This window comes from Rhinatrema bivittatum, chromosome 9 (genome assembly GCF_901001135.1).
Source record: "Rhinatrema bivittatum chromosome 9, aRhiBiv1.1, whole genome shotgun sequence".
Lineage (NCBI taxonomy): Eukaryota > Metazoa > Chordata > Amphibia > Gymnophiona > Rhinatrematidae > Rhinatrema > Rhinatrema bivittatum.
In genome coordinates, this window is record NC_042623.1 from 185,366,993 (window position 1) to 185,383,612 (window position 16,620).

A 16,620-nucleotide genomic window follows, 5' to 3' on the forward strand; every position below is an offset into this window, starting at 1 on the left:
TTTCTGGGCGGTGGAGGGACGAGCCTCACCCTGGGCCACTTCCGGCCCCATCTTGGGCGGGTCGAACGCCAGCTGTTCGAATCCTTAGGGCGGGCAATTAGTTGCTGGTTAGGCGTTTTGGCTTGCGCTGCCATTACTTATCCTAGATCTAGGCAGCCGAGTAGAGAAATTGAAAGACGCCCGGCTCAGCTGCAGCTTGGGATGTTGCAGAGGGAGTCCTAAACACATGCAATGGCTGCGCCGGTACCTCCATTAGGAGCCTTGTGGCTGCATTTAAGTACATTCAGGGAAGATATAAAATAGGGGGAAATTCCCCAAGTACTTACAAATGAAGGCTTACAATGCCAGTGGGGCCAGCTCTATGCCAGTGCTTCCCAGTTCTCTCCTGAAGGAACACCTAACCCGTTGAATTTTCAGGATTGCTACAATGAATACACATGAGATAGAATTGCATACATTGGAGAATCAGTATGCCACTATGTCATTCACACTCTTTATGGATATGCTGAAAACCCAGGTGAGCCTCCGCCACTGCTCTGTGCTCACTAGTTATATGTGCAAAAAAACTGAAATTGGTGGCAGTTTGGCACAACACTCCTTCCTTCAGTAGTGGCTGGGGCTCCAGCTCAGTATCCCTGCGCTTCCCCACTATCCTCTGCCCAGCACCATTATTCCCCCACATGATGTGTGCTGGTTCAACTTAGTGCATGGCACCCTCTGCAGCTACACAAGTCACTGGCCCTGGGTGCCAGAATCTAGCCCCTGTCCTGAGCAAGCCTAAAGCTCAAAGGAGTAGTAGAGAACCGTAGGTCAAAAAAAGACATCAAGGGATCATCTCTTTTTTTCCAAATGCTGGGCAAGTGTGAAAGTGTGGCTGGAGGGGTCCTGTGGTGGTCACACCATACAGGCCTAAAGAAGACCCTGTAGCAGGGGGAGGGAGCTGGGTTATACATGTGGGCTCCACCTCTTTCCTATATCAGTGGGGGAAGCTGTTGGGGACATTCATGGGCTTGGTTGTTAGGAGAGCACAGTGGGAGCAGGCTGTCAGTCAGCACTGTGCCTATGAAAAGCCCCATGTTTCATTACTGCGCCAAGCCCTGCTGATAACAGGATGAGAAATCCCAGGATGTTAGAAGAGGGGATGTTTAAAATCCAGCTTCTGCTTTTTGGACTAGCTGGAGTTTGAAGGCCTGGGAGGAAGTAAGGTCCCACCTATTCTGCACTAGCGACACCTAATAGCCCAGCTCAGAGTGCCCATGTACCGGGATCCGTAAAGAGCTGAGGGTTGCTGCTGCAACGGTTGGACTAGACAGGAGGATGAAGAGCAATGTTCCCTTTAATTTTTGTGGGCTGCGTGCACAAAAAAATTCTCATGCACAGTGCTCTTTGAAACCCCATTTTGTTTTGCTTTTTTTATGCATGTGTGATGAGGGCTACACCAGTCACTAACATTTTCCTATGTGATTTTTCTATCTAGGGACAGTAGGAGGGGTTTTGATATTTTTGATTCCTCCCAGGAGATAGGCTGTTTGGGGTATAAAGACCATTGGAGCATGCTCGGTTCTTCAGGTTAGTGTGAAGGTGACAGAGGAAGAAACAGGAGTCACTGCTAGAGATTCCTCTGGGATCTCAAAGCAACAGAATAGGAGATAGAGGAAGAGTGAGGAGCTGAAACTTTTCCCAGGATTTCAAAAGAGAGGAAGGATTGGAGAGCAAGGTTTCCCTAAGATCTCAACTCAAAGTGGTTGGAGAGCTGGAGATTCTCACTGGACCTTACACAAGGCAATTCAAGCATTTTGCAAAGAGATACTGTGGAATAAGTTTTGAGAAGATTTTTGGATTTTGACTGCCCAGTGCCTGAGGGAAGGGTGTCCCCCCCCCCCCCCCCCCCCCCCGATATCCCAAAAGACTGAGACAGAGATCTGTTTGCCTATTTGATTAGTTAGTAGATTGGGCAAAGAGAAGGATATAGACTTTTGAACCAGTAACTCAAAGAGACTTGTAATTTTTATAGTTGCCTTACAGTTGAAGATTTTGACTTGTTGGAACCCAGGCTGGATATTTTTTCAGCCCAGATCATACCAGAACTGGAACTACACTCTAGTTATCCCACTCTCACTGGTGAGGATATTTTCAATCAGGATGAAGGTGTAAGAACAAGAAGGGAAGTGAGCAGGGTAAGGATGGACAGAGAAACCATTTGTTTTTTATTGATCATTGGATGTATGTTGATTCTTATTTTTGTTATCTTGACCTGGATCCTCTTATTTAAGTTACAGTAAAGACTGTCTTTTATTTGAACACCAACTACAGACTCCAGTGTTTTCATTGAGTGGTACCCAAGTGTGGCTTACAGGGAATGGATGAAAGCTCTGCTTTCTTCATCAGGTCAGCACAGATTCGTTGCTCAGTTGTGATTCTGCTTTGACCTGTTACAAATGTACTGTTAGGCCAATCAAAAGGTTTTGCCTGCAACTTTTATTTCTAATATTTCTCTTAGGGTTGTATGTGAAAATTCAGAACAAATGGAGACATCGCATAATATCTATTATCTTCGGCAATGGGGTAAACTCTGCGCATACACATTTTATTACCATTCCCGCCAGCATTTGATATGAAGGAGAACTGTAAATGGCTGTCATTTGTCAGTCACTCAACCTCAACAAAACATGTCTCTGTAAATATAACTTAAACTATATAATTCTTTATACTGTATTTTTTAAATAATCTTATTTATTGAATATTTGTAGCATTATGGCATTGGCAGTTTACAATTAAGCTTCCTTAACATACTAAAATCTTTTTTGGACATCCTGGCTGTAATACTGTTAGTGTTGTTCAGGTGTATCCCCCAGCAGGGGCACGTAAAATAAAAAACGGGTGCCAAGAGGTTAGGATCCTCTGTACCCAGTGAGTGGATTCAAAAAAATAAAAAAAGTGGTTCAGCAGACCATTTCTTCTTTACTAGAAAGGGATTTCTCTCCCCTCTGTGAACAAACAGATGCCCCATACAACACAGGACTTCTTCAGGTTCCCAACAACTCACAGGCATTGCCACTTCTGGCAAACTCAAAATCTGGGAGAAGGGATTTCAGTCCACAACTAGTTGGTGGATCCAATATTGTTAAAATGAATTAGCTTACAAAACGAGGCGTCCTCACAAGTTCCAAAGCAAAAGAGTCAGACAGCGGGGACACCCCCCCCCCCCCCCGACACACACACTAAAAATACCCTTAGCTGCTCCGCATCCCAGGTCAGCACATGGCATTCATTTCTGGCACAAAGCCTGCACAGTTCCAATCACTTACTCAGATCAGAATTTAGGATAAAAACATGAAAACAGGTGTGATTGTTTCCAAAAAGCAGCTCAGCTTTAAGTTTATTCTCTGCATGAGAGAATGTAAGGCTCCTCTGGATTCTGCCTCAGGGAGTTCATGCGAAAGCAGTGAAAAAGGCTGGAAAGAAAAAAATATGGAAGCAGAGAAGAGAAAAATGCCCCTCACCTCACTGCAAACCTCACCTTTTATATCCCCAGAGAGCCTCCTATGACATCACAACACTTAAAGGCACAAGGCACAATTTCTACCAGATACTACTGAAAACACAACTCATTGCATTCAGTGGTTTGAGAAATGTTCCAGTAGAGATTAAGGACAAAACACCAGTAACGTGTGGACCAGAACTGGGGCCAGAGCCCATTAAAAATGCTAAAAATGGTCCTGCCTGTAAGGTCCATCGTTTTCTTGCAGCTTCCTGCAATTCTGCTGCGTCTTCCAGCTCCCTCCGACATTATCGGTGCACGGGTGGGAGTTGGAAGTGGCTCGTGACTGCACTTCAGCCCTGACTTTTCAATTTTAAGAGGGCTTACACCTCCCGAAGCAGCCTGAGCGACCATGACTGCACAGGCATGGAATGTCCTTGTCGGAGACGAGAAGCCAGCTGTCAGACTGGAGCCTAGCCTGCCCCAGATGGAGAGTCTGCTAAGAGCCACAGGAACAAAGAGGTACGTGTGTGGCTGGGCTGTAGTGGGAAGGAACCACGTGGAGCATATCAGAGCTGAGCATCAGCAGGAAAGCAGAATTCCGCTGTCAGGACAGTTGTCTAATGCACGCTATATTAAAAAGTGTGTCGGTATCAAATGCTCAGTGTTAGTAAAAAAAATCCGTCAGTCTGCCAGTTCATTTTTGAAAGGGAAGAATCAAAGGATAACGTAGGAGAGTAAATCCTTATGTTCATGGGAATTGGAATGGGAAGTACCTTTTCCCCTTTCCAGCTTCATAGGTGCCAGCTCTGGGGATTCAGAGGTGCTTGAACCCACCCGGTTTTAAAAGAGCAAACTTCTGCAATGTGTCCCGTGTAGTGCCCTCAATCATTTTGAAAAGTTGGCTCCCATGGTCGAACATTAATGTTCAGCCGTTGTGTGCCTTAATTAAAAAGGCTGATTTTAACCTATGTATGCTGATGATGTACAAATTTATTCAGAAATTGATGAGTCCCAAGAATAGTTCACGAAAAGAATGAATAGATCTGCTTTCCATAACTTCCTGATTCAATTTTAACCAATTAAAACTGAATGTAAACAAAATGGAGATTTTGTGGGTACAGCGTAGATGCCTTCAATGCTTTCTTTCACTACCTGCATAAACTGTAGAAGACACTACTCTTTCAATTAATCAGGAGGCATGCATACTTCCCTGATTATTGATTCAAGTTTGTCTTTCAATATCCAGATTTCCTCTGTGATGAAAACCTCCTTTTTTAATTTATGTTTAATTTCTCCAACTCTAATTTTATCTCTCTTAAAAGCATATGGCCACAATTCTTCTTGCTTTACTAACAAGATATGATTATTATAATTCTCTTTACTAAGGCTTACTTAAAAACAACTGCAGAGATTTACTATTAATTGAAAATACTTTAGCTCGGATACTCCTGAATCTGCACATGCATGGCCACTTTACCCTAGCACTTTGTAGCGTTCACTGGTTCTCCATTAGCGTTCGATGAAGTTTAAAATTCTGTCCTTGATTTTTAATCAGTGAATCATTTGGGCTCCAATATGTTCACGATCATGCAATCTCTTATATGCCTTCTAGATTCTTGTGCTTCTCGCATGAGGTGCTATTGGTGATCATGCAAGGATCACTGGATTTTACCTGGAGACTCTGCAAGCAAGTTTAGGGGTGCAGGGGCCTGTCTGCTATAGGACACTTCCAATTGCCCTCCCACCTTACTTCACGATCCTAAGTCAGGAAAAAGAAAATGTGTTCTCTTCAGAAACAGACTTTTATTTATCAGGTTTGGCAGGATTTTTAGCATTTAGAAAATAACAATTCCTGTCTCTGACATTCTGGCCACTAAGCACCAGTTTACTCTAAAGAAAGTTCTGTACCATGGGTGGTTACAAACATGCCATGAACCTTAGCCTGCTTAATATATTAATATTTATGGCTAACTTACCTTCCCCTGGTTCCAACTTCAGGCGATACCTCTGTTCACCTTTGAAGCAGCTCTGGCTGGAGGTCTGGAGAATGTATGCAGGGAAGGAGACTTGCTTTCTGGGTTTTGTACTGACAGAGCTGGTGGCAGTCCGGGAAGGAGACTTGCTTCTGGGTCTGGTACTTGCCGGGCTGTCTGGGGCTTGCTCTTGCCCTTCACCATCTCACACTCCGTGTCACTCTCTGAACCTGAGCACAGCGTCTTCTCTCTCCAGTCTCCTGCCCTGGTCTCCTGGCCACACCTAGTCTTTTCTCCCCTCGATAGCAGGGAGTGCTGTCTGCTTCAGACTCCCCTTTCACGTGTCTGTCTCCTTTTCTTTCAGGGGTCTTCTCTCGTTTCACGGTTGCTCTCTTCTCCTTATTTGTCCCCCTGTTTTATACTTTCCAGCTGATAAATATGCAAAAGCTCATGCATAATCATGTGGTGGGTGGAGGGTCTTTGCCGCATTGCAGGTCTTTTTTCCCCTCCCCATTTCTTTGGGGGGAGTACTGCCACATGTATTCCAAGCTGTATGTCAGAGTAGGTGTTTTTCTTCATCTCAGACTGCCCACCCTCCTTCTTCCAAAGATGGGGGACCTTCTGACCTCTGGACTCCCTTGGCTGGTCCATGACTCCTGCTTATGAGCTTAGGTTGTTGCATTGTCCCTCTATCTTTTTTTTTATTTATACAGGAGCATGCAAACAGGCAGATCTTGATAAAGTACCTTTCAGTGTAAAGTTCTCAGCTGGGCAAGGTCTCTTCTCTTTCAGTGTGACAGTGTCTTGGCCTGTCAGTATTTGTCTGCATACCTCTTTGGCTATTATGATTCATATTTGGTGCTTTCAGTAGTAAAACATGGGATATCTCCCTACATTTCCCCCTTCTTAAGTGGGATGAGCCAGCAATGGAGCTTATCTTGCTTAAGCCTAGCTATCAGGCTACTATGCAGGCCTCAGCTCTATGACATGCATGACCACCAATGACGACATCATTAACATGAGGTAGGAATAATGCAACAATATTAACAGTCATGATACTTATAAGGAATTATAATTTATTTATTTATTTATTTATTTATTTTTAATTTTTATATACCGAAGTTCTTGTAGGGGCTACAAATCACTCCGGTTTACATAAAACGAAGAACTGCTCAACAGAGAGCGGAGCTTTACATGGAACCGTATAACATATGGAACAGTATAACTGGTTGACAATTTAACATAGTGCTAATTAAAGTAATAATATTTTAACTGGTAATAAATAAAGAAATATAATATTATATATAAGAAGTATTACTATTTAAAGTAGCAATAAATATAAATATAAATATAAGCAATATATATATAATAGTAATAATAGAATGGGAGTAATGTAATAATGCCTACTTCTGTTCAACCATGCCTACATAGAATAGCTCTTCCCTTCCCCTACGTAGTCCGCTCCCCCCCCTCCAGGTGACTGCCCTCTCCTTATATTAAGGAGATAATCATTGTAAATTGTAAATTGTTATTTTCTTGTTATGACTTCTTGTTTTCTATTCTTCCTACTGCCTTTTGGTTAACCCCCCCCGCCCAGTTTTACACTCTCCCTGTTGAAATGTATTTTCCAAGCTTTCAGTTAATATGTGAACCGGTATGATGTCCCCACTAATACCGGTATATAAAAGTTTCTAAATAAATAATTGAATAGATAGGACAATATAGAATAAAATCATCATTATAATGAGGAAAGGCAAAACGTATATTGAAGAAAAATAAATGGGGAATAGTAACTGGAAATATATATAAGGGTGATAAGAAATAAGGAAATAATGTAGTTCTCATGTGGTGCATGCTGTAGAAATATGAGGTAGGGATATCATCTCAGACTTGAGGTAGAGTATATGGGTGCGTGCAATCCTCCTTTCCCTAGTCTGGAAAGTAACTTAAGTGTGATCACCGATTGTCCGGTATCTCATACAGTTCGGAGATGAGGGCTGTCAGAGGTTTCACAAGCACATAGCTGTATGGCGAGACCGTTCCCATGTATGTCTCATTAAGGCCCCTACTCTTTTAAAGAGGGTGATTGAAAATAGCATGTGGGCTACGATCACCATGGCTAGGGCAGGTAAGGCATAAGACAGTATATAGTCAGTTTGTAGAATATCTTCATCTCTGGAATCATAATTGTAGTCATCAGTTTCTGCTGTGTCTTGGTCTACAGACAGTTCCACAGTGCGAGAGCCTTTATAGTATAAGAAATTTCCATACTGGGTCAGACCAAGGGTCCATCAAGCCCAGCATCCTGTTTCCAACAGTGGCCAAACCATGTTACAAGAACCTGGCAAGTACCCAAAAACTAAGAAGATCCCAATGCTACTGATGCTAGTAGTAGCAGAGGCCATTTCCTAAGTCAACTTGATTAATAGCAGGTAATGGACTTCTCCTCCAAGAACTTATCCAAACCTTTTTTAAACCCAGCTATGCTAACTGCACTAACCACATCCTCTGGCAACAAATTCCAGAGCTTAATTGTACGTTGAGTGAAAAATAATTTTGTCCAATTAATGTGCTACTTGCTTACTTCCCGGAGTGTTCCCTATCCGAAAGAAATTTACATCTACCCTTTCTAGACATCTCATGATTTTAAAGACCTCTATCATATCCTCCCTCAGCCGTCTCTTCTCCAAGCTGAAAAGCCGTAACCTCTTTAGCCTTTCCTCATAGGGGAGCTGTTCCAGCTCCTTTAACATTTTGGTTGCCCTTCTCTGTACCTTCTCCAGTGCAACTACATCTTTTTTGAGATGCAGCGACCAGAACTGTACACAGTACTCAAGGGTGCGGTCTCACCATGGAGCAATACAGAAGCATTATGATATTTTCTATTTTATTAACCATTCCCTTCCTAATAATTCCTAATATTGTTTGCTTTTTTGACTGCCGCAGCACACTGAGCCGACAATTTTAAAGTATTATCTACTATGAAGCCTAGATCTTTTTCCTAGGTGGTAGCCCCTAATAATGGAACCTACCATTGTGTAACTACAGCAAGGGTTATTTTTCCTATATGCAACACCTTGCACTTGTCCACATTAAATTTCATCTGCCATTTGGATGCCCAATCTTCCAGACTCGCAAGGTCCTCATGCAAAGGTTATTTTCAGTTGTGCTGGGGTGGCGTGATAGATTGTAAAATGTGATGCGAGTTTGACCCTCACACGCTGCTGCAGGGCCTGAGAAATCTGTCTTTTTTTTTAGTGCCTTTGGCAAGTTCCCTCCGCGCCCACCTTTAGATCTCAGATGTTTTTCCGCCGCACTGCGGCACCTGTGCGTGAAATTCACACCTCACTGTCGGGGAGCTGGAACCCAGCAGCATGCCGGAAGTGACACTGTCTCTAGCGTCTCCACGCTGCTGGGGGACGCCGGAAGTAGTAGCTCCGAGTCGGCCAACAGCTGCTGAGAGCCGCTGGGGGTTGTAGTCCTCCCTCCTCCGGAAGCCGGAAGTGGGCGGGGAGGTGATAGGAAGGGGCCTGTGGTGGGTTTCGCCCTGGCTGTCCGAGCCTGCTTTGAGGGCTCGGCGGCGCTGCGGTAGCGGATTGACCTCCTGCATTTTCTCGCAGAGCGGACGCCGAGGATAATGGAGATCAGCAGCCTGGAAGAGACGAGCAGGTGCGGGCTGTGGAGGGGGCGTTAAACGTTATTGGGAACGTCGTCCTCGGCTCGCGGGGCGGTGAATAGAGATAAGGCAGAGGGCTGTTTGCAGGGGTGGCGGGGTATTCTCTGCAAGGGTCAAGGCAATAATGCCGCGATAAGGTCCCGGCGTGTTCCAGAGCCTCTATGTTTGTTTCTAAATAGCAGTCTAGCAACGCATATGACTTGTGCAAGGAAAATACTGTCCGATCTGTCTAGAAAGGGTTTTGCTCCTAATTATTTATAAGTGGGATCATTGCGATGCGGCTCGCTGTTGCTTGTAGCCACCTGAAGCAGCTTTCAGATGCTAACGATCGAAAGATATGGAAAAATAAAGCGGCGTGAATGCACTTTTTTTAAATTAAAACTTGCAATGATGGGACCGAGTTTAGGGTCATTCTTTTAGTACCTGTAATCAAATAATGCAGCTCCCCCCCGCCCCCCCCCGCTTTCTTTTTCTGATTTCTATTTCATTTTTAAAAGGGGAGAGGGGTAACATTTAAAGCTTGTAAAAACATTTATATGTTTTGGCTCCTCCTGATTGTTCCTTGGTTTTTATCAAAATGAAAATGCATATGCTGTTGTACTTGAATACTACTGATGTATTTAATATTTGCCTTTCATGACACCTCATGGTAGATTACATTCAGGCACTGTAGATATTTCCCTATCCCCAGAGGGGTTGCCATCTAATGGCTGGATTAACTAAGGCTGTGTCTACGAGGCTTAGTAAATGAGGCCCTAAGTTTGTCCCATTCCCACGTTTATTACTCATGGAGAGACCTTCAGTGCCACACCTTTTTACAGTACAGAATTTATTTTCTATGGGTGTGATGGGCAATGGACTCCTGAGATTGTCTGATAAAATTACATGTAAGGACTGGATCCACCCAACTTTATGAAGGCAGGTATTAATTTCATAACTTCTGAAAAAAGAGAATAGGAGGATTATGCTGACAAGGCTGTATAGTTTCATGACATCACACACTCTCTTGCTTCCAGTGGTATAGTTTACCGCATGATGTAATTTTTTTAAACTAATTATTCACTGCTTTGGGCTGGGAATGTAGTTTAGAAATCCGATAAAATAATTTTGCATTGTTCAAAATGTCAGGTATGCATTACCGGACATTTGAGTTCTATCTGTGTTAACTGACTATATTTTGTAACAGATGTAAAGAAGAGCTTTCTATCAAAGGCGCAGGGTGCTTCCAGCTTTCCTCACTTTTGTGGCTGTTTTACAGTGTCTTTGTTCCGGTATATAAAACAGGAGCTGACTTAGTGGAAATACGTGTAGCAGTAAGCTGATAACTACAATCAATGAGTTTCTGAATTTAGCAGCTCTGTGCCCTTGTCAGACTGGCGTAAAGAGAGCAATAACCAGTGCAGATCTAACACAGGTCCTTCCATTTCAGCCTGTTCTTCATGCCTTTTCCTTCCCTGCCCGTATTCCTGGCTTCGTGGTCTTTGGTGGAACATTGCTAGATTTTGGAATTCGTTATATTGTTGCTTCCCGTTTGTCCTGCTAGACCAGTAACCCATGGGATTCTCCTTTCCACAGGCAGAGTGGGAGGACTTCCTCTTTCTGGCCCAGAAAAGGGGGAAGTCCGTAGTCTCTCTGCCTCCTTCAGAGGGGTGGAGCACAGATGTCGCTGGTCCAGCAGTGTGAGGAGTGGCCCTGGGGCAATGGCCTTCCTTAAGGTCACTTTCTCCAGGAGCCTGGGCCGGGATGGGGAATCCTGCGGAATGACAACCTCCATAAATCTGATCTTCCCTTCCCAGGGCAGCCAGTTGTTTTGGTCTCCTGGTTTCCTGATGAAGTCACCTAAACTGTGATTAAAAAAAAAAATGGCGAAGCAACCCTTCCCAAAGCATCTCATCCTGCCCTAGGTATGGGCAAGGGGAGGAAGTGCGCTAGATGTGGGTCCCTAGCCTTGCTGGCTTTTTCTGCTGCAACTGTGATGGCGCGAAGCAGGCCCCGGTAGAGGAAGGAGGTGGGCTTGGCCAGTTGAGCAGCATGCACCCGGGAATGCGTCCCTCCTGCCGTCTCCGGAGCTGGTTTCAGTGTGGTCGAGGCATTTCCTCCACAGCGTCGGAGGATGAGGCAGCCCCAGCCAAGCACTGTCAGTACCCAGTGTCTCCCTGGGGGGAGAAGGAATTTTGAGTTTTCCTCCGACTTCTTTTTGACTGTGCACCAAGCCTATCTCCAGATGGAGAAGCTGCTCTCAGACTGGGAGGATTGGAGTCCTGATGTGGAGGGGTGAGCAGGGACCTGAGACTAGGGACTCAGCTGTGCATTTGCTTAGGTCAGATGAGCTGGGAACCCTAATTTCAAAGGTCTCACAGGTCCTAAGTTTGAAGGAAGAAATGCCTAAAGTTAGAATGAAGGGAAATCCCCCATCTTGGCAGGGATCGAGAACCATGCAAGGCATTTCCCATTCATGCAGCAACCCAGGACCTGCTGACAGTGGAGTGGGGAGTGCCAGAGTCTACGTTTAGAAACCATAGAACCATGCAGAGGCCGTACCTAACAGAACTGCAGGGTAAGGATAGGCTTCTAAATCTTCCCAGAGTGGATGTGGCTATCACAGCAGCCAAAAAGAAAAATATACCAGTAGAAGGTGGAGCAGCCCTGAAAGACCCTCGGAACAGGAAAGTGGAGACGTTACCGAAGAGAGGTTTTGGGCTATCATCCCTGGCCCTCCAGGTGGCTGTTTGTGGAGATTATGTAGCCAGGACCCTTTTACTCTGGTCTCAGCAGGAGATCCAGGGTCCTGAGGAAGCAGGTGCCTCAGGGGATAGGGTGGACGTGATCCTAGTGGAATTGGCAACAGCCTTCCTGGCAGATACGATGTAAGACCTCATAAGAGTCTTAGCTAAATTAGCAGCAACAGAGGTCATAGCAAGATGACTATTATGGCTGAAAAAGTGGGCAGCAGACTCTGCATCCAAGACTAGGCTAGGGAAGCCTCCCTTTAAAGGGAGACTACTGTTTGGAGAGGACTTAGAAAAGATGGTCAAAGACTGGGGAGGAATGAGGCCCCAGAGGCTTTGCGAGGGGTTGTGTGTGGGGTAATTGGAGATAATGGCCCAGGGAGATTAGACAGAGGGGCGATAGAGGCCAGATTTCCCACCCAGTTAAGATCTCAGCCTTTCAGGGCAACAGACTATTTCCTAAAGGAAGAGAACACCCGAGTCTCCCTTAGTGCGCAATGATGGGGAGCAGGCCCCCCTTCCTGATTTCCCAGGTGGGAAGATTACAGATCTTTTATTAGCAGTGGGCCAAGATAAGACGACCAGTGGATCCTGGATATAATAAACAGAGGATATCACCCAGAGTTAAAGAACACAAGAGGGAACATAAGACTTGCCATACTGGGTCAGACTAAGGGTCCTTCAAGCCCAATATCATGTTTCCAACAGTGGCCAATCCAAGTCACAGGTACCTAGCAAGTACCCAAACATTAGATAGATCACAAGCTACTATTGCTTATTAATTACCGTAATAGCAGTTTATGGATTTAACCTCTAGGAAATTATCCAAACCTTTTTTAAACCCAGTTACACTAACTTCTGTAACCACATCCCCTGGCAATGAATTCCAGAGCTTAACTATGCGCTGAGTGAAAAGTAATTTTCTTCGATTTGTTTTAAATGATCTACTTGCTAACTTCATGGAGCGCCCCCTGGTCCTTCTATTATCTGAGAGAGTAAATAGTCGATTTACATTAACTTGTTCACGTCCTCTCATGATTTTGTAGACTTCTATCATATCCCCCCTCAGCCGTCTCTTCTCCAAACTGAACAGCCCTAACTTCTTTAGCCTTTCCTCATAGGGGAGCTGTTCCACGTCCCTTATTTTGGTCGCCCTTCTCTGCACTTTCTCCAGTGCAGCTATATCTTTTTTGAGATGTGGTGACCAGAATTGCACACATTTATTCAAGACGTGGTCTCACTATGGAATCATACATTATGACACAGTTTTACTTTCCATTCCCTTCCTAATAATTCCTAACTTTCTAGTTTGCTTTTTTGACTGCTGCAGCACACTGAGCCGACGATTTTAAAGTATTATCCACTGTGACTCCTAGATCTCTTTCTTGGGTGGTAGCTCCTAATATGAAACCTAACATCGTGTAACTACAGCAAGGGTTATTTTTCCCTATATGCAACACCTTGCACTTGTCCACATTAAATTTCATCTGCTATTTGGAAGCCCAATTTTCCAGTTTCATAAGGTGGTCCTGCAATTCATCACAATCTGCTTGAAATGTAATGGATCTGCATAATTCTGTCTGTAAATTTGATAACCTCACTTGTTATATTTCATTCCAGATCATTTATAAATATATTAAAAAACACCGGTCCAAGTACAGATCCCTTTTTACCTTTTTCCACTGTGAAAAACTGACCATTTAATCCTACGCTCTGTTTCCTGTTTTTTAATCAACTTGCAGTCCACAAAGGGACATCGCCTCCTATCCCATGACTTTTAGCTTTCTTAGAAGCCTTTCATGAGAGCCTTTGTCGAAAGTCTTCCCCTTAAGACTCCTTCATTTCCTACCCATGCAAGGCAAGCAGGAGAGAGGCTGTCAGGCAGACGTTAGACAGGTTAGTCCATCTCTAGGCCATTATCTCAGTACTGCCCTGTCCATTTATTTTCTAATACCGAAAAAGGAAGGGAGCTTTTGGCCTGTGCTGGACTTAAAGCAGGTAAACAAGGCCTTGGTAGTTCCCCATTTCCACATGGAGTCACTAGCAACAGTAAAGGCATATTTGTCAGAAGTGGATTTTCATGTTCCCATCAGGAAGTATTTCCAGTGCTTCTTATGATTCGAAATAGCCCGGCCAGCATTACCAGTTCAGAGTGCTCCCCTTTGGGTTGATTACAGTGCCAAGGACCTTTAAAAAGGTAATGGTGGCGGTGACCTTCCTAAGGAAGGAAGGGGGTCAACAAATCTACGCCCGATTTTATAACATGCGCGCAGCCGCGCGCGCATGTTATAAAATCCAGGGTCGGTGGGTGCAGAGGGGTGCACAGTTGTGCATCCTGCGCGCGCCGAGCAACCTGCCTCCATTCCCTCCGAGGCCGCTCCGAAATTGGAGCGGCCTCGGAGGGAACGTCCCCTACCTAACCCATCCCCCAGCCCTACCTAGAACCCCCCCCCTTACCTTTATCGAAGAAGTTACGCCTGCCGGCTCTCCATCCCACGGCATGGCAGTTGTGCCAGAGGCCTCGGTCCCGCCCCTGGAACACTCCCTTTTGCAAGCCCCGGGACTTGCGCGGGTCCCAGGGCTTGCACGGCATGCGCAGGGGCAGCTTGGGGCAGGTTTTCGGGGGGGTTATGCACGTATCCCTTTGAAAATCTGCCCCCTGAGGGTGCAAATAGTGGCAGTCGCATGCTTTAGAGCAGTGGTTCTCATCAGGTGTGTTGGGACACACTAGTGTGTCGTGAAGTCTTGGGAGGTGTGTCGCAGAGCCAGCAAAAGGCTGCTCTTTCCTCATTAGTCTGGGCGGGAGTTGGCTGACTTCTCCTTTTCAAAAGAGAAAGTGGCAATCAGACCGGTACCCACCTTCCTAACCAATCACCTCAATCAGCCCATCTCTCTCCACAGATTTAGGAAGGTGGAGTGCATAAGAAACGAAGGAATTTTGAGGTTCCTAGATGTTTGCAGGTACCTGTTAGTATGATAGGCTTTTTATCGTCTTTTGAGGGCCCAGAAATGAACAGGCAGTGTCCAAGGCCTCAATCTCCAGATGGCTCAGGGAGACAATAGAGCAGCTTACAAGATGGAAAATAAACCGGTACCACCGGGGCCGAGGATGCATTCTACAGAGCACAGGCAACGTCTGGCAGAATTCAGAGTGGTTACACTTGGGGATATCTGCAGGGCGGCCACGTGAGCATCCATCCACGCTTTTGTAAAGCATTATAGATAAAACTTGCCTCCTCTCTTTCTTGGACGTGTAAATACAGGGGTCCTAGAAGCAGCGCTCGGGATCCCACCTGGGGCGAGTACAGCTTAGGTGCATCTGGCAAGACAATGAGGAAGGTACAATTGGTCTGTCAGGACTAGAGAAAAGCCAATCTAGTTTCCTCCCGTAAAAAAAAATCTATATCTATATCTATGTATATGTAAATAAAGAGGTTACTATGTACCCAGATAAGTAAATGAGAATATAAGAAGCAAGGGAGCACAGCAGAATGTTCTCTGCTTTTTTGTTATAATTTTCATTACATTTTTGTTTTTCTGGATTCCCTTACTGTAATACCTGGGGAGGACGAACAGGCAAAGGAGTAGGCCAGGCGACAAGCTGACAAGTCTCTTTAAAATGAAGGCAAACGAGAGAGAAGGATTCAGAAAAGGATATAAAGGTGTAAGCAAATGATTACCGACTTCCCCTCTGCTGGGCCAACCTTTATGGTAGTGATGTCAGAGAGGAAGCTGTCGCACTCTGCCTCCATCTGCTGGTGGGAGGGAGAATCCCATGGGTTACTGGTCTGTCAGGACTCAAGGAAAGCCATTTAGCAGGTACAATCCATTTTGGCCTGAAAGCCTAGCATCTGCTTGGTCCAAGGTGATTAATGGTATTGAATAGTGGAAGAGGAGATGAAAATTTCTGAATACCTGTGTGAGAGCCTTTTATTAGCTGGCATTGCAGTGTGAATGTTAGGCTTGTTTTATGCACTTATGGGAAGATGCTGCTTTGATAAATGAGTCCTATGATGTGTTATCAACGTATGAGAGGAAGGAGAATAGGGACAGGACAGTTAATTTTCTAATTATTAGCATGTGGTGATGATGATGGCGAAAGCTTGTATGCATTGCCATGCTGGTACCGTAGGATAATTCCTCATTTTTTTTTTTTAATTATATTCCACCTTTCAGGCACTTCAAAGTGGATTACATTCAGGAATTGTAGGTTTTTCCCAAAGGGATTACAATTTCGGGGGGGAGATTTACTGCTGTATTTTACTGGGGGGGGGGGGCGTTGCCATGATCCTGGGCTCCTCTAGTTAAAATTGAACCTGTATTCCCGTGACATTTTTTTTTTATTGCGTAAAAAACCTGCAATAGAAAATACCATGGGGAAATGGGGAAAAATGCGATGGTGGCTCATTTTGCCCGGGGCTGCCATTGTGTTAAAGTGGCCCAACCCCCCCTTCCCCCCCCCCATGCCAAAATATAAACATCTCCAGGAGTAATCATGTGGCATCCCGCATACCTTGAGAAGCCATCCTTGATGTCTAGTGGGACCTGAAGCGCCATCTGCACTCTGGGCCGGTGCAGCCCAGCATTTATCCCATCACTTGTGCGATTACCTGTGCATTTGCTGCTTTGCACGCAACGCTGCTCTTTGTAGTAGGGCATGTTTTGGGCAAAATAACATGATATGCCAATATTCACTTGTTTTTTTGCGAGTTAATGGCACATTGCGGTTTGGTAAACCTCCTTATAAGTTTATACCTG

General features: G+C 44.9%; 1 protein-coding gene across 3 annotated transcripts in view; it reads left to right on the plus strand.

Annotated features, from left to right (window-relative positions):
• Nucleotides 1–3,754: 3,754 nt before the first annotated feature.
• The window catches only part of RUBCN (rubicon autophagy regulator), a 122,094-nt gene continuing 109,228 nt past the window's right edge, over nucleotides 3,755–16,620 (plus strand). Inside the window, exon 1 of one of the 3 annotated variants that reach the window (XM_029615098.1) lies at nucleotides 3,755–4,003. In XM_029615098.1, the coding sequence (XP_029470958.1) occupies nucleotides 3,894–4,003 (110 nt within the window). In that variant the 5' untranslated portion in view covers nucleotides 3,755–3,893. Of the gene's footprint in view, nucleotides 4,004–8,928; nucleotides 9,127–16,620 lie in introns of those variants that run through there. The other 2 variants (XM_029615100.1, XM_029615099.1) reach the window with 2 other exon arrangements.